The sequence below is a fragment of the Orbicella faveolata genome, unplaced genomic scaffold, assembly GCF_042242905.1.
Source record: "Orbicella faveolata isolate gen_17 unplaced genomic scaffold, um_ofav_v1 contig_27, whole genome shotgun sequence".
Taxonomy (NCBI): domain Eukaryota; kingdom Metazoa; phylum Cnidaria; class Anthozoa; order Scleractinia; family Merulinidae; genus Orbicella; species Orbicella faveolata.
The window spans coordinates 7,097,926-7,123,675 of record NW_028301555.1 but is presented as its reverse complement, the minus strand read 5'-3'; the positions used below and the strand labels follow the sequence as shown (position 1 = coordinate 7,123,675).

The 25,750-nt window shown below is 40.3% G+C and overlaps 4 protein-coding genes across 7 annotated transcripts; 2 read left to right on the top strand and 2 right to left on the bottom strand.

The window, feature by feature from the left end:
* The first annotated feature begins 84 nt into the window (after positions 1-84).
* Positions 85-3,798, top strand: LOC110049499 (large ribosomal subunit protein uL10m-like). Its single transcript, XM_020755294.2, has 2 exons — positions 85-297; positions 1,646-3,798. Exons 1-2 carry the CDS (start codon positions 85-87, stop codon positions 2,156-2,158), a joined length of 726 nt encoding a protein of 241 aa, XP_020610953.2. The 3' UTR covers positions 2,159-3,798.
* A 1,300-nt stretch (positions 3,799-5,098) lies between these two features.
* On the top strand, positions 5,099-9,983 carry LOC110049530 (cyclic GMP-AMP synthase-like). Of its 3 annotated transcripts, none has more exons than XM_020755331.2 (4): positions 5,099-6,263; positions 6,540-6,592; positions 8,079-8,140; positions 8,732-9,983. In XM_020755331.2, the coding sequence occupies exons 3-4, from the start codon at positions 8,109-8,111 to the stop codon at positions 9,888-9,890; spliced, it is 1,191 nt and encodes a 396-aa protein (XP_020610990.2). In that variant the 5' UTR covers positions 5,099-6,263; positions 6,540-6,592; positions 8,079-8,108; the 3' UTR covers positions 9,891-9,983. The 3 variants fall into 3 exon arrangements, with proteins under 3 accessions (XP_020610990.2, XP_020610989.2, XP_089152710.1); XM_020755330.2 differs by having other exon boundaries at positions 5,100-6,217; XM_089296584.1 differs by lacking the exon at positions 6,540-6,592 and having other exon boundaries at positions 5,100-6,217.
* A 684-nt stretch (positions 9,984-10,667) lies between these two features.
* LOC110049481 (vesicular inhibitory amino acid transporter-like) lies at positions 10,668-20,853 on the bottom strand. 2 transcript variants are annotated; one of them, XM_089296583.1, is made up of 2 exons: positions 20,142-20,853; positions 10,668-12,870 (listed from the first exon to the last, which is right to left on the bottom strand). In XM_089296583.1, exon 2 carries the CDS (start codon positions 12,783-12,785, stop codon positions 11,463-11,465), a length of 1,323 nt encoding a protein of 440 aa, XP_089152709.1. In that variant the 5' UTR covers positions 12,786-12,870; positions 20,142-20,853; the 3' UTR covers positions 10,668-11,462. The 2 variants fall into 2 exon arrangements, with proteins under 2 accessions (XP_089152709.1, XP_089152708.1); XM_089296582.1 differs by lacking the exon at positions 20,142-20,853 and adding an exon at positions 19,276-19,348.
* A 3,501-nt stretch (positions 20,854-24,354) lies between these two features.
* On the bottom strand, positions 24,355-25,750 carry LOC110049533 (uncharacterized). Its single transcript, XM_089297156.1, has one exon. The coding sequence runs from the start codon at positions 25,683-25,685 to the stop codon at positions 25,110-25,112; it is 576 nt and encodes a 191-aa protein (XP_089153282.1). The 5' UTR covers positions 25,686-25,750; the 3' UTR covers positions 24,355-25,109.

Sequence of the window (25,750 nt, the reverse complement as noted above, 5' to 3'; positions counted from 1 at the left end):
ATGCAAAAAGCTATCTCGGTAACAAGAGGGTAATCAACTACAAAAGAAATCTAAACACAGACGTCTGAACGCCATTTTGGAGAAATGAAAGTGAAAGACTGGGCAAGAATTATTTCCCATTGTCTCACGGCCAATGTGTCTTCGAGTTCCATCATGGCGGTCGCGACGTTTGCAAAGAGAACTAACTCCGTTCTTTTACCTCTCCTAGTTTCCACTGTAAGGTTGGAATTCATCCGAAACCAATTTAATATGGCTGAACATTGCAAAGCTGGAAAAAGCAGGCGGAGAACAGTAAAGGTTTGTTGAGAAACCCTTGTTTAATGTTATGGCATAGGGGTCTCCACATGTTTATTTTGGAAATATTGACTAACAGTTGAAGTGTAAGCATGTTTTATAGCTTATTAATTTTTTGATTACTACTGATGTTTAAAAAGGTTGATGAAACATAAGCAACTTTGAAGTTTTGACTAAATTTGTTACTAAAATATATTTTAAATTTCGCCTGCAGTCTTGTACAGAACAAGTTATATATAGCTTAATTTAACTTAAGTTTTAACAGGTCTTGAGCTTTATATGTGTTCATGTAATGGTACGCTGATATGTTCTTATGAAAGTTAAGCTTAAGTCTGATTATCCACTACAAGCTTTCCCTTAAGTAGGTGTTCGTGATGGTACTGTAGGGTATTCATTGCTGTGGACAATTATGAGGGGAAGGGTGACAAATATGTTTTTGGCTATTAACGCCTTGTACTACTGAGCAAAGAAATTGGGAGCAGGCCTATCTTCCTAGAGATTGAGATGCAAACAGCATGACTTGAAAGTACATGTAGTGTTGAGTAGCTTTTGTTTTACTGGGTAAGCCTAGTTCACGTTCGTGACATAATGACATAAACATAGCAACAGAAGAAGGACGTTATGTTTGACATCTGATATAATGACATACACTGTAATAGCAACACACACTGTAACTGCATGAACATAACTACATAAGGAAAAAAAAAACTCTTAATGTGTGGAGGGGGACAGGGGGGCAGGAGCATGGGAGAATAGTGGGCAGGAGGAGGTAGAGGAAAGGGCGGGAAGTGGGAGTTTTAAGAAGATGGGAATCATTTATTTTGCATTAAAATACTCTCACAAACAAGAACCCAAAATTTAATTTGACTCACTTTTAGCCTATTTTGAGACTTCTGAGCCGACGGAAAAACGAAAATTCACCCTTGGCTAAAAAAACTGAGGCTTACTTCCAGTAAAATTGGAAATCCTTTTACAAAGTTTGAGTCATAGGTGATGAAATGTTGTCACTTACGCTAAAAGCAAAGGAAAAAAAGAAAAGGAAACGTCTAAGGATTGTGCGGCTAAATGACTAGGATGGGTTTTGAGCCTCCTTACTTACAGGGAACGGGAGCAAGACGAACAAGGGTGGGAGTTGGGAGACAAAGTTACAGGAAACAGGACAGCAGGGTACCCCTCTTCTGTCAATGTTCACATTACTGACATCAGTGATTGTGTTATTACGTCGTTAGGTTGTTATAACTCTTATTTGAATGTCAAATTCCAAGAGTCTTGCTTTTCTGTATGAATTATTGAAAAAATATTACTTCATATCTTCACATTATAAAATAGTTTCTTTTACTTTTTTTCACAGCCAAGCCCTCAAAAGCTGAGATTAGCAGATCAAATTAGAGATGTTTTTGAGTCCAATAACATGGTAGTTGTCTGCCAATTTAGTGACATGAATACTGTAGAATGGGAAGACTTGCGATATACCCTTGGTAAGGATGAAATCAAGGTGAAGATGTTCCCTAACAAAATCACGTGTAAAGCCTTGGAAAATACCACATACCGCGAAATAACCCCACTATTCCTGGCATCAACGGTTGTCACTTACAGCAAAGAGGCAAAAGTCAAACCCCTTCTGTCAGGAATCAGGAAACAGCCTAAAATGGACGTATTAGGGGGAAAAATTGACGATCGACTCCTTTCAAGGAAGGCCCTGGTGAATTATTCTAAGCTGCCATCCTTGACAGAGCAGCATGTGCAGTTACTGCAGATGCTTTCTGAGCACTCAAAGAGACTTATAACACTTCTTGAACAGAACCAGATGAACCTGTCTGGGAATCTTTCACAATATGTTGAGCAGGGAGAAAACAAGAGCTGATGCTGTGGCATATAACTTGCATAAATAGGTTTAAATATACATGTACAATGGTGAATCCGTAAATGTAACTTCCATGAACATTGTGCTGATATTGATCTAGTTCTATTTAGGTGTTAACTCATGGTTTTCAGTTTAGTGATGTGGTCATTGTGTGACATTGGGCTCTGTAACGTTGAAAAAAGGTGCTGAAAAGTTTGACTGGGCTGAACCAAAAATTGGTTATCTGATTTTTTCTTAACTTTTTTTCCTACATGCAGTTAACTTTTGCCTTGCAGACACCCTGCTATCACAGATGCTCACTATTACTGACAAAATCCAAATGACTCCTGCTATTACGGACTCTCGGTATTACGGAATTACAGACACTTTCGTGGTACCAAAATGACAATTTTATTGTTTTGACTCTCAGTAAAGCAGACACCACATACTTCTCATATAACATAATTATGTAAAATTACAGTCTGCTGTTCATCATTTGTCAAACTACACTTCACAAGACTTCTGGAATGTTTATTTTCACATCAATTCTTTGTTTGCCTGCACAATAGTCCTTGCTTTGCAGACATCGTCTATGTTATTTATTGCATGTTAAGGGCACGTTTTATCTCACACCCAGCAATTACGGACCCTCACTATTACAGACACTAAATGACATCCCTGAATGTCACCGCTCCATTTTTTAACAAGTTATTCCCACTTTCTAATTCCAGTCTCACCAACATGTAATTTTCTCCCTTCCATTTTAATCATAACTATTGAGCCAGGAGCAGACAAAGAAGTTTTCAAGGAGGGTAGGGTGGGGGTGGCTGGAATTGTTGGGTTACAGAATCAATGGGGCATGTCCCCACAATGCGGTTTGGAGAACTGGAACCTAATTGCAAACTGTTCCGCCAAAAATACTAGCAATGTCCCAAAGTAGAAATTACAATGAGGTACGTGCCCAGAGTGATTGCCTTTGTTTTATCCATGATATTATCAATAGTTTTTCAATTTTTTTTTTTTTTTTTATCTTTTTGTTCCTCCAAAGAGGGGGGTAGTTAGCCACCCCAATCCAGCCCCCCCTCTTATTCCACCCCTGATTGAGAAATGTTTACTGTACCCCATAGCAGCATTGACTGGCTATAATCTTCTTTCTTTTTTTCCCCACCACCACCACCACCACCCCAGGTAGGTCTGAATTTCCCAGTTTCTGCACCCTTCCCTCTCAGTGTCTGGATATAATTGTAATGGATTATTATTAATTTATTTAATTTATTCAATGATGTTTGCTTCTCTTTTCCCACTGTCTCAGAGGCCTTCTTTGCATTATTTCCTCTCCCATCTTTCCTGATCTTTTTGACCCTCTTTCTACCAGGTTTTTAACAGCTAGTAACATTCATGCACCTCCAAAGAATGTACTAAAGTAGTAATGATCATTTTTCTCACAAAAATCCCTTAATAATTATTAATTATTAAGTTAGTAATTTAGATATGCTTTCTCTACACTTGTAAGCTGTTTATTCTTTAAATCTGACATAGGTTAACTAAAATAGAGGTCACTATAATTTTACAAACAAAACCTGCCACGGGCTCATCATTATATCCTCAGAAAATTTGCCAACTTATTGCAAACTTATTAAACTCAAAACATTATTGATTGATATAGCGGTTAATGTGAAATCAATGATGATTCGGCAGAAACCAGCCATCTTGTTCCCTTTCTTGGGAGTCTGCTTTGTGCTTATGTGGCTTGCACATAATTATCGGATTAACTTTGGTATGACATGCCCAGGGTATCTTGACAGGTCTACTGCACACAAAAAAAGTTAGCGATGACTTTATTATATGGCTAGTCCCCTGGTTGGCTGCTCCACCAGGAAGCCTGAAAAGTGCCTGAGCCACAAAGACCCTGCTCGCAGGCTAAAGAAGGCGCTATCTTTTCTGCTCAGGATAAACCCAACATAAATTGCAAAAAGATAGTGTTCTTTCTCCATATGATAAATCCTTTATTGACCAAGCTTGTTTGGTTAAGATGGCTGGATATAATATTTGGCCTTGTTCTTTTTTTACGTGTTTATGGACCCCAACTCTGTCTCAGTTTATAAACACAAAAAAAGAACTCGGCCTATATCCAGCCATGTTGGCCTCACACTTGGTCAATAACACATATAATATGCCCTCCAGAGAATGGATAACTGAACAACATCTCCCCATTCCTCCCCACCCCCCTAAAAAAAGATACCCTCTGTTTTTATGTTGTAACATGGTGTGAAAATCATGCAAAAACTGCATACATGATTACTTTAACTTGATATTTAAACAACTGAAAATGATAAATAGGGGAAATAGCTAAATGAAACATCTGGCATCACTCACAATTTGAGACTTTCGAATTATTGGGAGTTTTACTTCATAGGAAATCTTTGTTATATCCACTGAAACTGTATACAAATTATGTGGATTTGCATAATCTGTGGCATGTGTCCTCTTGGATGTTGGACTAGCACAAATTATACACAGATAAACTTACAAGATCAGCAATTATTGCTGACTTTGCTTGTTTGTCAAATGAGAAATTCAAACAAGCATAAAATTGACTTAGAATTCTCATCTCAATATTGAAAGATGGGAAATCTGCATGAAAAGGGAACCAATGAGTACTAAAACCTTAACATCAAATGTTACAAAACTGTTTAATCAACAGCTCATGTTTCTTCACAAAATTTAGATGGTAAAGGTGGGCATTTACTTTTAGGAATGCTGAGTGATGTCATTCTACATAACCAGTGGTGATCAAGTTGATTCATTTAAATGCCCTAGTAGTTGATATTTAACAAATCAAATATGGTTTAGCATGGTCTGTACTCTTATCGACAATGATACGCGTCATCACAGTGGTCAAAATGTTGTGGACACAACAAATTTTGACTACTGTGTTGACGCATATTGTTGTCGATAAGAGTACAGACCACGCTAAACCACATTTTGATTTGTTTTTTAACCACAATATCAACATGAAGGAAAATGTTTTTTTCAGAGCATGAGCTGAAAAAGACATTGCGTGACACATTGACGCGAGCAGCGTTGTGTAGACTCTTACCGAAAATGGCAAATAAACCAATCAGATTACAAGATTAGTAGCAATTGTGGTAAAAAGCATATTGGGGCACCTCTTCATAGGTGTACATAACACATTGCCAATTTGCAACCGCAAATGCTGCAACTTTGAATCGGTCTCAGTTTCATTCTCTGTCACTCACTTTATTACATTCGAATAATGGCCGAGATGTCTGTGACCAAACTTTCATTTAAGCCTATAAATTTTCAAAATTTAACACTTCTTCACAAGAATTCTTACATGTACAATACAAATATATCACAACTTAAGTTACAAAGTTTATGCCACCCACATGCATGTAATGTACCCCTTGCATGGTTAGAACTTATCATCCTTGATTATCGATTAATAAAGTAGGTCAACAGCAACAAAAGTCATCGAATGAAATCAGTCCTAATCCAATTTGAAGAATGAGTTCCAAGAGTGGTTTGATGTGCAAACAAAGTTCTTCCCAGGTTCCTTTGTACAAAAATATCTCTCACTGGATGCATAAAGTAACTTCTTCACCACGCAAAATCGGTAAAAGTATTTCTTTGAGCTGTAAAGAATTCATTGGTGTCAATGATGTTCGCCGTGATCGTCTGGTTTTTCAAACAACTTTTCAATTCCAATGGCGATGACAAATGCTCCCACTCCCCACCAAAATCCAGGAAGAAAATTACGCATGTTCGCCCGCTTGTTGATAGCTGGATGGTATCTCCACGCCTCAAATCGCGCCCAGGGATCTTTTCGAACTCTCGCCTCCTTTCTTTGGGAATCCATTTCTCCAGAGATCGTCGTGAAAAGGAAAGCTTCTACCACAATTTAAGTTTACTTGCCTCTTCGTCAAGTTCCACTACAATCTGCTTAGGAACCAAGCCTGGCCGGGCCTTCTTGTTTGTCGCAAAGAGTTCTGGGATACCTGCGAAACATTTTGTCAACAGAAGCGGCGAGTATGAGTTGATAAGTTAATATTTGACCAGGTGAGTGTTCTATATCTGTGGAATTATCGACTGCCAATGATATTTGGTGAGTGAGTTTCACGATTTCGCTCTGAGTTCATTTGTCAGTGTTTGGCAAAGTTCTCTGGCTTCAGTGCTCGAGTGCTTATAAACCAGAGTACAAAAACAAAATAAATCGCCGGGCTTTCTTCATGAAACCTTTATTGACACAAGCGCTTTATTATAAGAACAGGTGTCTTAGTTTTATTTTGTTCAATCGGAGACGCTACCAGCAAAGGCAGCATTTTTGCCAACAACCCTTATCAGACTCGGTGACTCGGTTTATTTTCATAATTTTCTACAGCACTGATGAAACGAGGTGGACCTTGCTCTGACCTGTAAAGTACCACTGTAAACGTAAGTTGTTAGTATAAGCTTAAAGTTTATTCAGTAGTACTATTCAGCATTTTTATGAGCTTTTAAAGAAAGAGTCGAGATGAGATTCTCAAACCAGTTTCAGTTTGCTTGAAAAAGAAACAATACGCATCGTAATTTTGTTAGATTCCGTCTTCTGGCCTCCGAAAAATTTGCATGTCAAAAACTTAAATTACTAAAATGCAAATGGCTAAAACCAGATGCGTAATATGCGCTTAGCACTGTTGTTTGATTCAGAAATGACTTGCAATGTAAAAACCAGTGTGTTTTGTGAATTCTGATCTCGATTCTACATAAGTGTGTGACTGTCTTTAATTTTCCACAATATTTCAAGTTGTCAGTTTTAATAGCCTCGAGGCACGGGAAAAATTATCTTGCCCGCAACTTAGAATATCGTCTATTAATCAAACGACTTCTAAAATGGTTGAATAGTTGAAGGCGCTATTCTCCAAGGTAAGCGGGGCGTGGAAGACTGACCAACTCATTGTTTCCACTGAGATTTCCTAACAATAGGTCCAGACAACTGGTGATAAATCTGACATGTTTTGTTTTGCAAATGTTAAATTTAACGACAACTCGGCCGAAAATCCCATTATTACACGCTGAATCCAAAAATTGACAAGAAAAATATATATAGCACATAGTTAATTCAAGTGTGATCTAAAGTACTTTGCACGGATACAACGTTGAGTAAAGGTCGGCACACACTAGTCCCTGCAACAAGTCGCGGGGACAAGTCCCATCGAGTGGACTAGCTAATTTTGCTTCAAAGTCTAGTCGCAGGGACCAAAGTTTGTTCCCTGCGACTAGTCCCACGGATTCAAACTGGTTTGAATTTTTGGGACAAGTCCCTGCGACTTGTTCCTCAAAACGCTTCGTGTGAACTGTACGTGGGACAAGTCCGTGCGACCAGTCCATTCGTGTAAACTCTTCAGGGGACTAGTTGCAGTGACTAGTCTCCTCGTGTGTGCCGACCTTTAAGGTCGACCCTAGTTACGAGATTGTCTCGTTTTACTGCGCCTCCTTTGGAAGAGATGTTGTTGTGAAACGTGATGTAACCTTCTAACGACAAAATTTGACGGTGTAATGTCTGATTCAGTCTGTCTACAGACTCTCCATTTTGTTCTATTTTGTCTTGAGTTCGTCGAGATCGAAAGAAATTTGAAAGAAGCCCGAACACAAGGGGGTGACCCTAGGGAAAGACAATTTTTTTCGCCTGCTTCGCGGCTGCTCAGCGTGCTCGAGGAAAAATAACTCGTAGAAAAAATAAACGTCTGTGGATAGACTATGTCTGATTTAACTCGGCGACTATTCGGTTCCAACCTCAATCCAGGGACCGTTTCCTGCTATGTGATTGGCTGAAAAATGCGCTTGCATCAGTTAGGGTAATAATGGCTGTTTACAAAGCTTGAGCCAACATTATGAGCAGTATAAAACTTCATGAACAATTCATTCACTTTCTACTTAGAGCACGACAAAATTCAATCCCAGTGGAGACATGGGAGGGCAAGAATCGACGATGAAGATAAGGTAATAGTTTTTGCTTTTGATGTCTCGCCACAGAGTGTTCTCACATGACGTCACGGCGGCCATGTAGGGGTCCCAAGCCAATCCTGTGGGAGTTGAACTCTTCTTTTCTAAAAACTTTATTTTGTTCCAGTGAATTTGCATAGTTGCTGGTCACGTGAGGGAAAACCCTCTATACCTGTTTTGCCTATTTTGAAACAGTTAAAATTGCCTTGAAACCTGAAAATGCCAAGTTTATAACAGGTAGAAAAATGCCGAGAGAGTAGCAATTGTACAGTTTTTAGGAGCTCAGTCACGGTATTTTAGTCAAGCACAAAATTGACTTTAAATTGAACGAAACCTGAAAATAGTGTTTACTGTGGTGGCAAAACACCAAAGAGATAATAATAAACCATAAAAGAAGAAGGATGGTTAAGGATGGAGAAGATTAACACGGATTGGGACAAACGACAAACTTGAAATATTTACGCTAAATTTTTCAAGAGATGCGCAAACCGTCACTTAGCTCCTTTAAGTACCAGGAATGGTTAAAATTGACGAGGATTATGATGGATTGCGAATCATTATTTGATCATCTTGTTCGCTGCGTTTTAGAGATGACCAAGTGACGAAGTCTTTTGACGACATCAGCAGGGCTTCAGGATCCCTCAGCACCAGTTCCCCGCAGTTCACATCCACCGACCACCTGTATTCTGCGGCCTCGGCGCCAGAACTGAGGGTCAACCCCATAAGACCGAAGGAATTGCTAAGAAACCTGCGTAAGTACCATCGGGAAAAAGTTCGTTTGCCAGCTAGCGACACCCAGTGGGCCAAGCAACTCGTTTACAGCCAAACTCAGAAACTGCTCGAGTTCTGCAAGAGAGAGACTGGGGTTGTGCGTAACATGGAATACACTGGCTGCATGTACGAAAGACTGGAAACAAGAAAGAGCAATGAGTTTGAAGTGATGGTTGTCTTGAAGACGGGTGACGAAGATGTTACAGTTGAAGAAGTCGTTCCAAAATTGTACTCGAAGCTAAAGCTGGTAACAGGAGAAGCCGATACGAAGCTTGTGAAGTTTACAGACACGTATGATTATCTACGCCCGGATAAGATGCAAAACTGGCTTGACAAGCTAGCCCAAGCGTGGATCGAAAGCACCAAGAGATTCTCCGACGGAGCGAGAGTGCGGGCGCATAAGAATGGGTCAGCGGTCGAGATGATCATCCGGGACACTAACAGGGGAGGCTCTGTAACCGCGCAGCTGATTCCTTGCGTCAAAGGGGAAGACGACTCTGGAGTTATGTATTACTTTGTTCCATGCGCCTTTCAAGAATGCACAAAATTCGAGCTGGGGAGTAACGCGGGGCGTTCGGTTTTATGGCGGAGAACCTTCTCGCTGAGGGAAAGAGAGATTCTGTCCACCCTAGATCGTTCCGGTAATGCCTGCCACACGGAATGTCTGAAAATTCTCAAGTTTTTTTTCAGCTCGGACAGAAAGCTGCGCGTCTTTCCCTTCTACTTGCTGAAAACCGCCTTTCTACATTATCGAAATTTTAGCGAAGAGTGGCGTTCTGATCAGCTTGGTGAGCGGTTCCTGGGAGCGTTGAGATACGTTCAGGAGTGTGTTAAGAGAAAAGATCTGCCACACTGTTTTGTACCGAGTGTTAATCTTTTGAAAGGATTGAGCAGCTCGTCCCTGAACGGCATCGAGACAAGGCTACAGCAAGTACTTACCGATGAAAAACAGCTCTTTTATGCAATTTCTGTATAATTTCCAGCTGGAACATGTTAGGTAGCCCCCACACATGCATCAGTTAACTGGCCTAGTATGAACAGTTTTGTTTCAGCAAATCGGTCCCTCCCCCCCCCCTCCCCCCCCCCCCACCCTGTCAACTCTCCTGTTTTGCGCTGGCGTCCAGTTCTCTCGATATTCTATCCGCGTGTTCAACGATCGAATAAAAATACGAGAAAGTAGAGGGCTGGGAACAGTCTACAGCAAGACGGAGTTTATGGATCAGAGACTCCCCGTGGACGTGCTGTTGGGAATCCTTGAGCGATAGAAGGCCAGAATGCTAACATCTTGAATTTGCGAACGGACTTTGGTGCGATGATCAGCGAGTTCACCGCTAAGTTCAAAAATGTCTCTGAAGAGTCTCTCGGCCGGGAGGAAATGCCGCGTCAAACTTGCCAGGAAATGTTTTTTCACAAGTATTTGATAATTCTTTTATTTTATAAACCAAGAGATTATAATCATCATTTTCTCTTGAGAAACCAAATTCTGGCCTCATAATGATAATGGTAGTGCACTTCACGGTAGCCTCATAAATGCACGAGGTATTGCCTGTTATCGTGCAGGGTCGCCAGAAGCATAGTTTACTTCTGTTCACTGAGCTGATGCAGAATCTAAGTTTACTGCTTTCTGATGGTGTGATTTTTTTTTTAATGTAGAGGAAAGCATAAAAAGTTATGTAAGATTTTTTGTGCGTGTTGCGCTTTGCCCAAATGTGAAACATTTCTTTGTTTGTTGATTATTTTAAAGAGACTGGAATGTCGACCGAAATTTAATGTTTTCCATTCGCAACTATTACCTGTAAATAAGTGTAAATACAAAACTTCAATCCTAACAATTTGAATGGAACAGATCTTTCTAATTTTGAACGGTTTATTTGTTACCGAAGGATGTAATCTTGTATTAATGTCTCATAAAATTGTCAGTTATAGATTAATTTTGACCAAAATGTGTCTTGTGTGTCTCGTGTCAGGGTGGTCCCTTCAAATAATAATTATCGTGCAAATTTCCGGTAACTTTTCCACAATAATGGTAAGTTTCGTAATATAACGCATATAATCAAGAGAGCATGAAGGGTGAGAGACTTAATGGCCCATATATGGGCCATCCCTCTCAAGTTATTTTTAGAAATGGTAACCATGGTAACTAAAGACCCACGAACATATTCTGGAACAAAACCCGACTTTATTGCATCCTTACCGCTGCTTTCAGAAGGAAACGGCCTGAAACCTTGGTGACCCTATAATGACCTAAACTACGCGATATTATAAGTGCTTGTGCGTCTATTAAAGGAGCTCAGTCACGATATTTTGAGTTATTTTGGCCACGTACAAAATTACATTTAAATTGAAGGAAACCTAAAAATACTAGTTTACTAAGATAGAAAAACACCAAAGAGATAGTAATAAACCATAAAGGAACAAGGATGGGTGAGGATGAAAAAGATTAACACGGATTACAAACGACAAACTTGAAAAATTTAGACTGAACTTTTTAAGATGCGCAATGGAACCGTGACGTAGCTCGTTTAAGACCAAGGTCATCTCTCTTTTTTCAGTTTGAGGTATAAACCTGGAGCAAAGACTTTCCAGTGAAAAATAACCCAAACAAACCTGCAAGAATTCCGATGAATATTATTGATATATCAAAGGTGTAGTGATAGAATTTTAACACCTCCTTTTTCAGAATAAGATGAAAAATTGGCGGGAAAATTAACGCCACGCATGATCCTGTGAAACTGCCGATAAATGCCATAAAAAGCGCGAAGTGTGGAATGGAAATTGCAGGAAGGAGTGTCAGAAAATTGATGAGTAGTCGAATACCAATAAACCAAACTAGATCAGGTATTTTGAATGGAAATGAATCAATTGTAACAGATTCTTCGATCGTTTGGATAATGGTGATGACCCGGAAAGGGTATGAGAAAAAGACGTTTAAGATTAGAAATCCGTTGACAAGGATGCGAATTACACCCATGGGAAGACTATTGACGATAACTTCTTGGATATTTGAACTAAATGGCAAGAAAGCGCAAACGGAAAAGGCGATCTTTAAGATTGCAACTGAGGTGTAGGACAATGCTAACATGGTGTTGAACTGTGATCTGTTTTCCATGCTTGCCTCTACGCCAGGCAAAACGGTATGGGAAAGATAGCTGAAAATTATAATTCCTAGAGCGACCGGCATTTCTGTTATGTTCCAAACTAAGAGGTCTTTAATATCCCACGAGGAGTGATGTGATATTCCGACAGCCAAAACAGCGATGACAGCCACTAATAAAGCCACCACACTCAATAAGCTTAACCAAGCAACCTGGGAAAGATTCTTGAGGAATATTGTCGGGAGTCCAATCACGGCTGCAATGAGCATCCAAACCTTGTCGGACAGCGGTAGCCCAGGAAAAATGCTGCTTGAAAGCGAGGCGCATAAGACGAGGTACAAAGACGCAAGAAGAAAGAGGTCGACCAACTGGACAGCGGCAACAATAGCACCACCAAAACGAGGCCAGCAGGCTTCGCCGAGTTCCCTGTAGTTAGACCTGATACGCACTCTTTCGCCTGCATGGTTCTTGTCGTAAAGACAGTCTATCAATATAGCTCCTGTATAGAAGGCCATGAAAGGAACCACAAGTAATGCCGCAATGGCAGCCAAGCCAATGTGAGCTATTACATACGGAAGACCCAGGAGGCCGGTACCTTCCATATCACTCATAAGGTTTACCACCGTTTTCCACAAGGAAGATTTTCCTGCAGTCTCTTCGCTGTGTTCAGCTGAATCTTCTTCTGCGATCGATACTTTTTCATCTCCTGTTTGTGGTGACGGTTCTGGATCGTTTTTAAGCAAATGGTAACTGACGGAATTCTTTGATTTTGACATATTTTTGCATCAAGGCCCAGCAATTCTCCAGTGATGTAGTGTGAGGGTTCAAAAGTTGTGTTTGTGTTCGCCTTTGTAGCTGTGCCTGAAAAATGACAACCAATCAAGGATTAATTCATCGTTTAACAAATTATTATTTTGTTTAACTTCCGAAAATCACACCGCGAACTTTAATAAATCAATAGCAAGTTGTCAAGGTTTCCACTTTGTCGAGTGGTCTTTCCTCCTGCGTAAAAATAACGTGTTTAATTTTCTTAAGGGATATAGGCTTAGTCTACCTACAGAGAGCTTTCACAGCTGCTGAATTACTGTTCCTATACAAGAGGAAGTTTTTGCATAAGAAAACCTGAGAACTGATTACCTTAGGAATAGAATTTCATCACCGCACAGTACTGAAAAAAAAAAACGATCGATCGCTGAGAGGACTAAAGATGTTCGTCAGTTAAATTTGAGAAAAAAAACAGCAATTCAATTCTTTTCACCGTCCTTGCATGCCGTCTTGCGAAAGAACACGTATTTATGGCCTAGCTTCAAACAAGTCTTGTTTTTTCAAGGAAGTCATGTAAGCAATCGTTGTCGGAAATATTGCTTCTTTTAACTAGATCATTTTTCATTTGTCCCGATGGGAAATTTGTATTGAAAGATTCTAAGACTCTTGGTGAGAAAATCCTGTTGTTGTTCAGATATTTTCCTTCATTTGTTAAAGATTGTAAGGATGTTTTTTTTCTATAGACAAATAACCGGGTCGTCAGTTGTTTCAAGATGGCGGGGAATTTTCACAAATGCGTTTATTACCCGGCCTCCTACCTGCGCCTGTCCCAGATTTGAATGGCTGTGTTATTGAAAACTGAGAGGTTCATTTCGACTTTGGAATTGGAGGACGGAAGCCAATTCAGAAATCGCTGTGGGTTTTCAAATTAAAACTAAGAAAGGTAACGTATATAACAGGAAACACTGGATTAAATTGTAGTCCATACGTTAATTTTTGTTCCTGGAGTAGAAAATGACGAGGAAATATCAATAGAACTTTAAACGCAATAAAAAGTTTTTCAATTTCAATCAACGAAGTGACAAAGCAATGACTATTTTTACGATAACTGCAGAAATTCTCTCGCGCTCATTGGCTAATTTTCATTGTCAATAAGCGGTCAGACACATGAATTTATAATTTATGCGATGCGTCAATGAGCGAAAGCAGACAATTTGACAATTTGTTATCTTAAAAAACAAAGTAATGTGCGGATCCACAGCTACTTTGACAATGTTATGACGAAAGTCATGATCAATAACAGGACAGAGGCATGAAAAACTGACGTCAATTTGTTAAACTTATCTTCAGAACATAGGCCCCTTATAATGCTGGTGCCAAAAAGACTAGAAGCGCGTAGAGGATATGAAATACTTCAGTGCTAGAAAAAAAAAAAAAAAAACGAGCGAAGCTAGTAAAACTATAAAACCTAACAAAATTTCGAATTCGAAATAAAAACACAACAGCATGCTATTAAGTAGCCTTATTTGGTCGCATTTATGTTCCGAGTAGACCATATTCGTATTCCCGGTACTGGACTGGAACTAGCTTGCAACTGAGGCTAACGCGGGGAGTCGTTTCAAATACAAATGACGAGCCTGGAAAAGCAAGACTTAACGCGCAACCAGTTCTAAAACTGGGAAAAGTTTCTCCCTCGTAGATTCGCTTGTTTGAGAAAAAAGTTAAGACGAGATTCGGCCGTGGAGGATAGAACAGGCTAATATAAGCCACTACCCGTGGAGAGAAGGGAAGATTGTCGGCTACAGAACACTTCGGGTCTAAAAAGGCCAGCAAGGAAACGACTGTTAAAACAAAACAATAAGAATGAACGCAGGGAGTCGCCGGGAGTGCGAGTGTTATGAGGCACCAGCCCTTGCATTAATTGAGCCGCGCAAAGGGGAATACCAAGACAAATAACCCATGGGGTAAAAATAGGGGCTTGGTATAGGCCATTGAGGATTAGGCGTAGGCGGAAACAAAAAACTAACACACAGGGGGGGAGGAGGAAGGGGGGTGGGGGCGCTGCAAAAGAGAGAAAGAAGACCGTGAACAGAAGTAAGAGAGGCACCAGGCAGGGAAGATTTATGCCTCAGTAATCGGAGAGGGAACATGTACAAGTCTCCCTTATAAAACTGCCAACCCAGAGCGGGATAGAAAGATAAACAGCAAGGCGGAGAAAAAACAGAGACGCATTGGCAAAAATCAAAAGTAAACTAATAAAAGCGATTGACAAATAAGCACCAATACAAACGTATACGTGCATAAAACGACAGGTAGCGCTGTTAAGTAAATACAAACTCGCGAGACCGCAAAGAAACAACAAAGGTCAAAATAATAAAACATAAAAATGAATCAGTGGCAGCAAAAATTAAACCCTTGAAGAGCACAAAACAGCGTGGACTGAGCGAAAACGTTTTGGGGCCGCACAAATGAAATCGAAACAGCGAACGGGATACAAAGGATGACATGATCACGAGGAAAAAAATGATAACGCAAACTACCATGATAAGGTTGAAAACCTTTCCCCTCAGGGCCACTGCAACAAAAAACAAACAGCGTATGCAAAAACAATACACCACTTTCGATATACTAAAATTCATCTTGATAGTGAGGCTTAGAGGACACAAACAAAAGAAATGAATAAACATGGTCATTCAATTTTCTTTGTTTGTGTCTTCTAAGCCTCACTGCCGAGATGAATTTTAACATATCGAAAACGGTCCATTTAATAGTCGCATATGTATAGCCAGAGCGGAAACTTTTTCAAGGACCACCCAAACAAATACAAACAGCATATGCAAAACAACAAGTCTCGAGGAAAACAAAAAACTCCAGTTAGACTCATAACTAGCTAGCTAGAGCAGGCACCTTTTAGGACCGCTCAAATAAAATACAATTAACATATGCAAGAAAACAACTGACAAGTCATGACGAAAACGAAAATGCTTCTAATCTCATGACCAGAGCGGAAACCCGCTTTAGAACCGCTCAAATTAATACAAACAGCATACCGTAAACTTCCGATAGTAACGACCCCACCCCCCGAAAGTAGCGTTTCCCCCGAAAGTAACGTCAAAAAATTGTTGCCTGTAGTAAATCCCGAAAGTAGCGACCCCCCGAAAGTAGCCAACCCCCCCCCGAAGGTAGCGACCCTCCCGAAAGTAGCGAGCCCAGCCCCACGCCAACTCCACCTACCCACCAAAACTAACGAGACCAAGAATAATACAACGGTATAGCTATTTCTCCCATCGATAGTCAAGTGAATAGGAAAATGAACTTTTCTTCGCATTAAAGTTTAAAATTCTTCATGTCATTTTCAACGGGAACGTAGCTAATAACGGAAACGTTTCAGCTTAAAAAAAAAAAAATTGAAAATCGACTGGTTCCCCAATGCGGTAGTCCGGTCAAAGCAGGAATGCGCCTGAGGGTGTGTGGGTGCAAGGAGCTTAAGGAGGAGGAATAGAGATTCCTTGTTTCTATGATGTCGCTGTGAAAAAAGGAAGGTGATTAAAGGGCTGAAAAAGGACTCCGGAGGAAACTTGCACAACTTGTGGCCTACAACAGATAACACGCTGTGGACATTTAGAGGTCACCCATATGTTTGTAACATGAAACTGGAACAATGACGAATTTTTACCTCGTTTTGAGATAAGTGTTTTGTTATGAATTGCCATCTTTTATTTCGTAAAAAAAGGTCAGTTGTTTCAACTTTATATATCGTTTTTAGCTGCCCGAAAGGGGATAATATATAACAACCCCCCCCCCCCCCGAAAGTAGAGTAGCGAGCCCCTTAGGCTGCTAATTCCGAAAGTAACGAGGGTCCAAAACAACAAAAAGGTTACGAGGAAAACAAAATCGCCAATTACAGTCGAACCTGTATATAACGGCCACCCTCGGGACTTGAGGAACTGGCCGCTTAATACAGGATCAATAAAAATACTCACTGGGAGTCGTCTAACTTCAAATTTAATGGCGTATCTACAAAAGCACTTCATGCAAGGAAACAATAGGACAATCAAAACTCTTTCAAGCGATCAATGCTTTGAACAAAGTTCAGTGCCAACTTATAAAATAACAGTGTAATATTCGTAACATTGCGTAAAAGTACTGTGCAATAAATTGTCCTCTACTCTTCTACGGTACACAGTACCGTATTTCTATGACTTACAATTCACAGCAAAATATCTCATTCCAGCATTTCATAGTTGTTAAGTTCAGTTTAAATTCATAGTTGTTACGTTCAAAGTGGCCGCTTAATACAGGTAAAAATAACAAGGAAAGACAAACATAGGACTGCTACAGGGTGGCCGTGGCCGCTTAATAGAGGTGTGCGCCTAATACAGGTAACAAATACAGCCTTTGTATGAGCGAAAATTCGGGACTTTGAAAACTGGCCGCTTAATAGAGGGTGACCTCTTAATACAGGGCCGTTATATACAGGTTCGACTGTCCGCTCGTGACCAGAGCGGAAACCTTTTGGAACCGCTCAAATAAATACAAACAGCATATGCAAAACAACAAAAGGTCATGGGGAAAACAAAAGCGCCAAATTACGCTCATGACCAGAGGAAAATGAATAATATAAAGGCCAGGGCAGAAATAGCTTTTAAGCTCAAATGAAAACAAAATGTATAACGACCGGGCAAACAGAAGGCAACATAAAACTAGCAAACCGAAAACAGAGAACTAGCTAGGCCAACAGGTAGAGAGCCTTGGCACGCACACTACAATAGAAAACTGGGATAAACAAAATTTAAAAAGTTACCTCAAGGTTTTTGCGCTAGATGGGATTAAGAGCAGCAGCAGGAGCAAAACAGCAAAGCAAACATAATAATGTTGGCGACTGGGTTGACCGGTGCTTGAGGAACTCGCTCTAAATCCAATGTTAACGGAAATAGCTCCAAAGAGAGAGATATATATTTAGGGGCGCACATTCCGCAATTTTAGTTCGAAGTGATAAAATGTTAATTTGTTTACTGTTATATACGCTAGGGTGAGACCGTTAAAAAAAGAGAGGCTGTCAACAGTCTAGTGTTACTATTACAGGACCATTTGTACGAGGAAAATAAGCCGCAGATTACACAGGATGCAAACTTACATTACCGTATAAACGCTTAAATAAGCCGGGGGTTGTTTAAGGCGAGAATGTGAGCTCCGCCGCTTGAACAAGCAGCGATTTATGTGAGGCGCGAAATTTGCAACGCGACTTGTTTGAATTTTTTGCCAAATACTTGAAAAACATTAGAAGTTTTTTTGTTTCCTTATATATTTCCGGATATTTCTTAAGCGGTTATCCACCGAGATCAAGGCTCGCTAAAATATTTCAACACTACACCTGTCTACTTGTGCTCAGCGCGATATTTCACTTCCTGCGCGCCCAGTCTAATTCATGCAAAGTTAGCAAGTCATTTGTTACAAGAAGCAAGAAGCTGTCATACCTATTGTTTCGTTCACAAAAGAACGGGCGTTATTTTGAGCCCGCGCGTGCTTAGATATGCATGAATCATCGCTGTTTACGTATTTGCGTATTCTATCAGTCTTTCGCAATCAGCGTCCTTGTAACGGTTACCGTAGATTTTAGCTGTAGTTTCGTTTTGCTGTAACTCTCTTGAGCCACCGAGTAAGTGTTACCCATCACGCGTCGAACTGCTTATGTTTCTTTCGTTTAGTTTCATGTTAGGCCAAGTTCAGACATCGTGCTTCTGCCGTGCCGAACTAAATTCAGGAATTAAGTTCGACAAAAGCACGGCAGAAGCACGGCGTCTGAACCGAACTTTTGAATTAAGTTCGGCAAGCAATTAAGTTCGACAAGCTCTGCCGTGCTACACGACTCTGGCACGGCAGCGATTCAAACGTCGTGCTTCTGCCGCGCTAAACAAAATTCATAAATTATGTTAATGTATTTTGGCGGGATTGCGTTCCCACGGGGAGTTAGGAGGAGAATTGTTACGAGGCATCAGTGAATTCTGAATTTGGTTCGACTATGTCACGACGTCTGAATCAGAGTTGTTTTCTTGCCGTGCTACAGTCGAACCTAATTGCAATTTAGTTCGGCACGGCAGAAGCACGTCTGAACTGGGCCTTAAGTTTGGTCACGCCTTTGTATATATTTCTAGGTTTCGAAGTAATTACCGACGAATGGAATTAAATTGTTGTGACTAAAGTATCGACTGATACTTTGATAACGGTGAATTGTACAGCGAGCGAAACACCTATCGTTTGTTTGGATTGATTAGTCTGAACCTTACGTTCAATGTTTTTCTTCAACTCGTGTCTCCCTTGCGCTCGAGATGCTTTCGCGCCAAAATATCAAGTAGTTCGTGGACTTAGACTGAACGACAAACTGCAGATATAAAACGCAGTCTTATTCAATGCGCCTTTAACTCGTTTGCAAAATTATCAAGTCTCTTGAAAGAAGCTCGCATCTTTTACCATCTACACATTAACTTGAATTATTCTTACCTGTGGAAGCTCAGAAGCACGAACTTGCTTGAGACGCTGTGTTGACTGATAGATTAGAGTCGACTTCATAAGTATTTAGAAAATTAAAAATAGCCCAAAGAAAATATGCGCGCTGATTGGCTTAAAATCGAGTTTCTATTTGATTCTATTTAACGATTAGATTATGAGCTCATGGTTATGGTGGGTGATTCCCGCCAAAATTCAAGTCTTATTTGCTATTTGAATTGTAAATTTTATGTAAGAATGGATCTTATTTTGTTGTTTTATTTTCTAAGCAGGTTTCTGATTTCCTGTCCTCTTCAAATTTTGTGACAAAATCAATTGAATCGCGTACGGCGAATTTTATGCTACGCCAAATTTTATGATTGCTACACCAAATTTTATGATTGAGTAACTTTGTGTTGAACACAAATTTGGTGGTTCAAGGCATTTTGGAAACAGCAGCCGATGTACGGTTTTCTAAACTTCGTTGTGTCTAGATACCCGGAAGCCGGGAATTGTTTTCAAAATATTACTAACCTGCAAACAGCCTCCCAGTGAGGGCCGAAAAAAACTCCGGCGAGCGAAGTGAGCCTTTTAGCGCCAAATAAAGAATTCCGCGAGCGAAGCAAGTGGGAGCGGGGACCACTCTCGGTTAGCCCCGCGCGCCCTAGACCACTCTCGGCTAGCTCGCACTAAACCCAACGGGGAGCCTGTTCGCGAGCTAAAATACTACATACATTTCTAAACAAAGATCTACAGTTTTAAGAAGGACTGGACGGGTTTTTCCGTGAAAATTCTAGAATAATTTCAGACTGCCGGGTATGTAGTATTTTGAAAACACTTCCGGCTGCCGAGTATCTAGACACAACGAATAAAATAAATACCTTATTAACTTGTGGTTTCCGTCGATGTGCCATAAAGCGAGTGGTCCATAAACCTGGTAACGCCTTCTGTGTATTGTACGAAGTTCAAGCGCTCGCAAGAATACCCCAGCTGGATTAACTCTGCGCATTGCTTCCCGTATCCTGCTCTGCTGAATACGCAGCCTTCGTCCTTGCAGAAAAGCAGTCATGCGCCTGTAGCCAATGTTCGGGAATTCTGTCAAAATGTTTCGCACAAGGTTGTCAAGTGCATGGTCGCTTATATCTGAATACGTTCACCGTGCCCTCAAGCCAAACTTGGAGAGTCGTCGTTCTAATGTGCGAACGCTAACACCCAGTAGACTTGCAATGTCAACTATACTGAAACAACGTTCCAGCAGGAATTCAACTTGTTCTCTTGATATCAAATATCTCGGGCGACCTCGGTCTCCGAGGAAAATTCTTGGAGGTACAGGACTTTCTGAAGATTGTGGACGATTGACATGATTAGCAATTTGGTCGCGAGCTGTACCTATCAGGTGCACAGCTTCCTCGCCAGGTTCGTATACATCGAAATAGCGACAAATTAAGCCATGTAGCCAATCCAGTCGAAACTACTAAGCATCGGTCATATTTGAATCAAGGTCACCTGCCTCAAGATGTCGAATGACTTCAAGTAGGATCGATCGGGCATTTCTAAAAGCCTGAAGGTCCTTGGCCCGTAAAGAGCTTTGATCCACCATTTTGCTTCTGATAACCGGATTGTATTTTGGCGGGAAACGTTTTCTTGTCTAGTCACCATTCCCCAACGGACGATACTTGTCAGCGTCATAAAATTTGGCGAAGCATTAAATTTGAGGCAGCATTAAATTTGAGGCAGCATTAAATTTGAGGCAGCATTAAATTTGATGCATCATAAAATTTGATGAAGCAAGAAATCTAGAAAACCGTACATCGGCTGCTGTTTCCAAAATGCCTTGAACCACCAAATTTGTGTTCAACACAAGTAACTCAATCATAAAATTTGGTGTAGCAATCATAAAATTTGGCGTAGCATAAAATTCGCCGTATGCGATTCAATTGATTTTGTCACAAAATTTGAAGAGGACAGGAAATCAGAAACCTGCTTAGAAAATAAAACAACAAAATAAGATCCATTCTTACATAGAATTTACAATTCAAACTGCAAATTAAGACTTGAATTTTGGCGGGAATCACCCACCATACATGATTCTTCTAAAGATATCTTTACATCTTGCGTGCTCCATTGAAGCTTGCCAGGCTTTATAACTAAAGTCCTCCCTGAGCTTTGTGCTGACAGATGCTTCTTGCCAATGACAATCGGCTTGGTAAAGTAAATACATTATCACTTATTGAGAAACTTGGCGCAATATTTTATGATTCATTTCGTATACCGTAAATCCTAGAATTAGAGTAATCCCTGGTTTTCACATGACGTCACGAAAATTCGAACTACAAAACTATTGATCTTCCTGATATTTTACTTAAAGGATGTATAAGAGCAGCTGAAAACTAATATTCATACAAATTTTTGCTCCGAATGGGTTCTTGGTTTTGTAATACACTACACTTGAATTTCTAAGCTTTTGCGTGACGCGGCATTTACATGACGGCCTAGAGAGCTGTCATGATGGTTAAAAAAGTGACTTATTTCGGGGAACTTGGTTATCTGAACAGTTCATGTCTTAGAAAAAGTATTATTTTGATGTTTTAGAGTTCCTCGAGGGATAAATTCACGCTTTTGTAGCAAAACTCATAGACAGATGTTTCTGTTGGTTTCCGGCCGCCATGTTGGTGCCCATACGGATGGGCACCGGCATGGCGTCTCCATACAAATCTTTATAAATTTGGGTAAAAAATTTCTCCGCATATCTCGCATGAGAAAAATTGCTGTGACCAGAATTTTGGCGAGAGTCTTTGCATATTTACCTTCTTTCATTTCTCAGATTCTGGACTTTATCTAGTGACCGGTTTTGATTTTTATTTTGGTCTATTTTAAATTGCGTGACACTGAAAACCAGCAATTAGCGCCCGGGACGCTTATTTCAAATTTAGGAGAAGACGGGGGGAGCTTATTCGACGGGGGCGCTTAATCGACGGGAGGCGCTTATTAAATTTTACCCAAATTGTGGCCTGGCATGATCATTTTTTAATACATCATCTGCTAATAAACAGCAACATAAGCTGGTTATCGACATAAAAAGCTGACCCTAAAGTTTAAATCGCGGCACCGTTAGTACTTTTAATACTTTTTCCAAACTTAACGTGTTCACAAACTGAAACAATGTACAAATCTAATACTACACGACGAAAACTATACATCCTTTGTTGTCTCATTACTCGTCCACAAAATGGGGGGAGGGGAGTGGGGCGCTTATTTGAAGGGGGCGCTTATTCGAGGGGGGACACTAATTCGAGGATTTACGGTAATTGTTCAAGCAGTCACACAACACGTGTTTGTATAATCGCGATGTTCCTTGGATAACTCTCATTTGCTAATTGACGGCTTTTAATCATTTCAGTTACACGTGTTTTCTCATCCAAGCCTTTTCATAGACTCGCTGAAGTCTTTTCACCAGTCTTTTCTCAACAACAACTAGCTTTATTTGCACAACTATAAATACAGTGTCGCAAAAGCTTTTGTAAACTAAAACTAAAACAGTAATGATTATCATAAACATATACTAAGGTTATGATATAGCAATCAAGGTACCTCGGTTTGATTCAAAAAGAGAATATTGCGCAGATCAAAGCAAGATGAAATGAATTTTGCTAATTTAATATTTTAACATAATGATTTGCAGGGGTCATAAGTTCGCGGATGGCTTGTAACGGAGTGTTAAGGACACTAGATAAAGGTCAATTTTGATTAGTTAATAATTGTCTCTTTATCTTAGTTACGAACGTAGTTACAATGTTTACTTCTTTTTCATTGGTTGTGTAATCGGACCTTTAAGCGTCACCACGCGCATATAAAAGCTAAGTTAGCGTCCCTTTAAAGTAGTTTTTCTTTCCATCTCGCGTGGTCTTGTCAACGTTGAACTCTTGATGCTTTTTGATTTCCTAACCCTTGGCTCAAGCGGGACCGATATGTGAGTACCTTTGTCATTTTGATTAGGTTACGTTTTTTATAGCTGTGTGCTAAGGAATACAAAGAAAGATTTGTACAATGTTAATTGATCTATAATCGTCTAAATTAGAAAGTGTTCTGAACGTTACTAGAGTGAACGCCCACCTTTTAGGTTCGAAAGCATTGAGCTGTTAATTAGTTTCTTTTGTTGTGTACTTCTGTATCGAATCTTATTTAGTATCTTAGCGTAGTATTTACTCTGGCTATTTTTGATGTATTGTTATTCAATTTCGTTATGTTGTCGATTCCAAATCGTTAGTTTGTCTCGTGTAAGTTTTGACTATTTGTTACGCAACTTTTCCGCTAAATTGATAGAAATTCGTTACATATTGTTATTTCAGTTTACGATCGTTTATGTTGATGCAATAAATCGCCGATAACCGTCATCTTTGGTTTTCCGTGGTTTACTTGTCTACCCTTGAAGACGACCTGTAAAGTAGTCCCACCCACTAGTTTGTCGCGACACGCCTAGAGCTTGTTTTGTTTCGTCTCGCTTGGAATTTGCCAGTCGCTGCAGACGTTACACGGAGATAATATATTGTTTAAAAGTCTGAACGATATTTTCTATTCTTCCATAAAATTCATCTTTTAGAATAATATATATTTCGCAATACATACGAAAGTAAGATTCATCTTCACTGGTTTGATTAGATTCAAAAATAGAGCAGAGTCTGTTAACCCTTGTGGAGGCGCGTGGACCTCATGGCTAGTGCGCTCGTCTCCAGATCGAGCGGTCCGGGTTTGAGCCCTGGCCGGGGACATTGGGTTGTGTTCTTGAGAAAGACGCTTTACTCTCACAGTGCCTCTCTCCACCCAGGTGTATAAATGGGTACCGGCGAACTTAATGCTGGGGGTAACCCTGCGATGGACTAGCATCCCAACCAGGGGGGAGTAGAAATACTCCTAGTCGCTTCATGCTACAGAAACCGGGATAAGCTTCGCCCTGATGGGCCACTTGGCTCGTATGCAGACTTTACCCTACCTTTACCTGTTAACCCTTATAATTTGACAATTAATATCTACCGGTTTCAATACTTAGTTTGTGATTGCCTATCCAACAATTTCACTGGTTCATGAATGTAGTAATTTTACAGTTATAAAGCACGTTTAATTTTATTTCTTCAATTGATACTTCTCTCAAGAATACCGATGAACGATGATTGTTCTCAGCCCGAGTGACTTATACTCGTTTCCATCCACGAAAACATCTTCGCAAAGCGCGTGGCAACATTATCCGCGGAAGACTGACTGGATTCAATTTTCTTAGAATTACGGGCTACACGAGGGATGAACTATCTTACTCATCACACTCTCTTGGTTTTTGCTATTATCGTATATTACATTTTACCATCTGATTTTCATTCTTTATATATGACAGAGTAAGATTACTTAGTCCTGAGTTATACAGGCAAAGCCCAGGGGCGGATTTGGGGGGGGGGGAGCACCCCACTTCCCCCCCTCTTGGTGAAGCAAGAATGAAAAAAGAAATTAACAAGATTGTGAATATTTTGGCAGAAATAAAGGCAATCACCCTGGGCAGGTACCTCACAGTAATTTCTACTTTGTGACATTGCTACTATTTCTGGTATAACAGTTTTCAATTGGGTTTCAGTTCTCAAATTGCAACATTTTGGGGGCATGTTTCATTGATTCTGCAACCACCAAGAACTAGCCACCCCCCTTGAAAAATCCTGAATCTACCCCTGAAGTTCCCTCTCCGTGTTAGTTTGAGCTCGTTTTGGCAAAGTACACTGAAGATTCCAAAGTCAGGTTGACCCGAGCGCGAAGGTTCCCGAAGACCATCCGACTGCCGAAGACGATGCATATTTTTCCAGTGTTTCTCAACATCTGCAAAATATTTTTCTATTCAGTTGCTTTACCTCTTCACGAATTTCCCTCAATCTCCAGATGTAAAGCAACGGATTCACTGAAGAAGTCATCAACAGGAGAGTGGTTGACAAGTGAAGCACTGCGGTTGATGTTTCGTTGGACACGTTTAAAAGCTCCATTAACACGGCGGAAAATGCATACGGGGAGAAACCCAGCGTGAACATTGCCATTATCCACAATATAGTGTACACCGATTTCTTGTACTTCTCAAGATTGAAACCAGTTGGGCCGCCGTAGATGATCTCAGTGTTCGTATGAACTTGTTGTTTATGCTGGCGAATAATGCGAAATACTTTGAAGTACGCCACGGACGAAACTACGAGGCAAAAAAGACCGATAGATCCCTCCATGATATGGACAATAGCTGTAACAAAATACGCCTTCATTCCAGGCAATCTGCGAAGCGCCATGTAAGGTATCGGTATAAGTAAAAGCACGCTTTGTATTATATAAACACGCCTTACAGTTAAGCGTCGACGACTCATTGAACTTGTGATTTGAGCAAAAATCAAACGGAAGGCTGTCATAAGAGTTGGATTGTTTGGGGCCAGTATGATTCATTTTGGCCCAGTTTTGTCTTTGATTCAATCAT

Excerpts from the sequence above, each read along its gene's own strand:
- LOC110049499 (XM_020755294.2), top strand. The coding sequence starts at position 85 with ATGAAAGTGAAAGACTGGGCAAGAATTATTTCCCATTGTCTCACGGCC. Across the intron at positions 298-1,645 it reads GCAGGCGGAGAACAGTAAAG|CCAAGCCCTCAAAAGCTGAG; the intron begins GTTTGTTGAGAA and ends TTTTTTTCACAG.
- LOC110049530 (XM_020755331.2), top strand. The coding sequence starts at position 8,109 with ATGGGAGGGCAAGAATCGACGATGAAGATAAG. Across the intron at positions 8,141-8,731 it reads GAATCGACGATGAAGATAAG|AGATGACCAAGTGACGAAGT; the intron begins GTAATAGTTTTT and ends GCTGCGTTTTAG.
- LOC110049481 (XM_089296583.1), bottom strand. The coding sequence starts at position 12,785 with ATGTCAAAATCAAAGAATTCCGTCAGTTACCATTTGCTTAAAAACGAT.
- LOC110049533 (XM_089297156.1), bottom strand. The coding sequence starts at position 25,685 with ATGACAGCCTTCCGTTTGATTTTTGCTCAAATCACAAGTTCAATGAGT.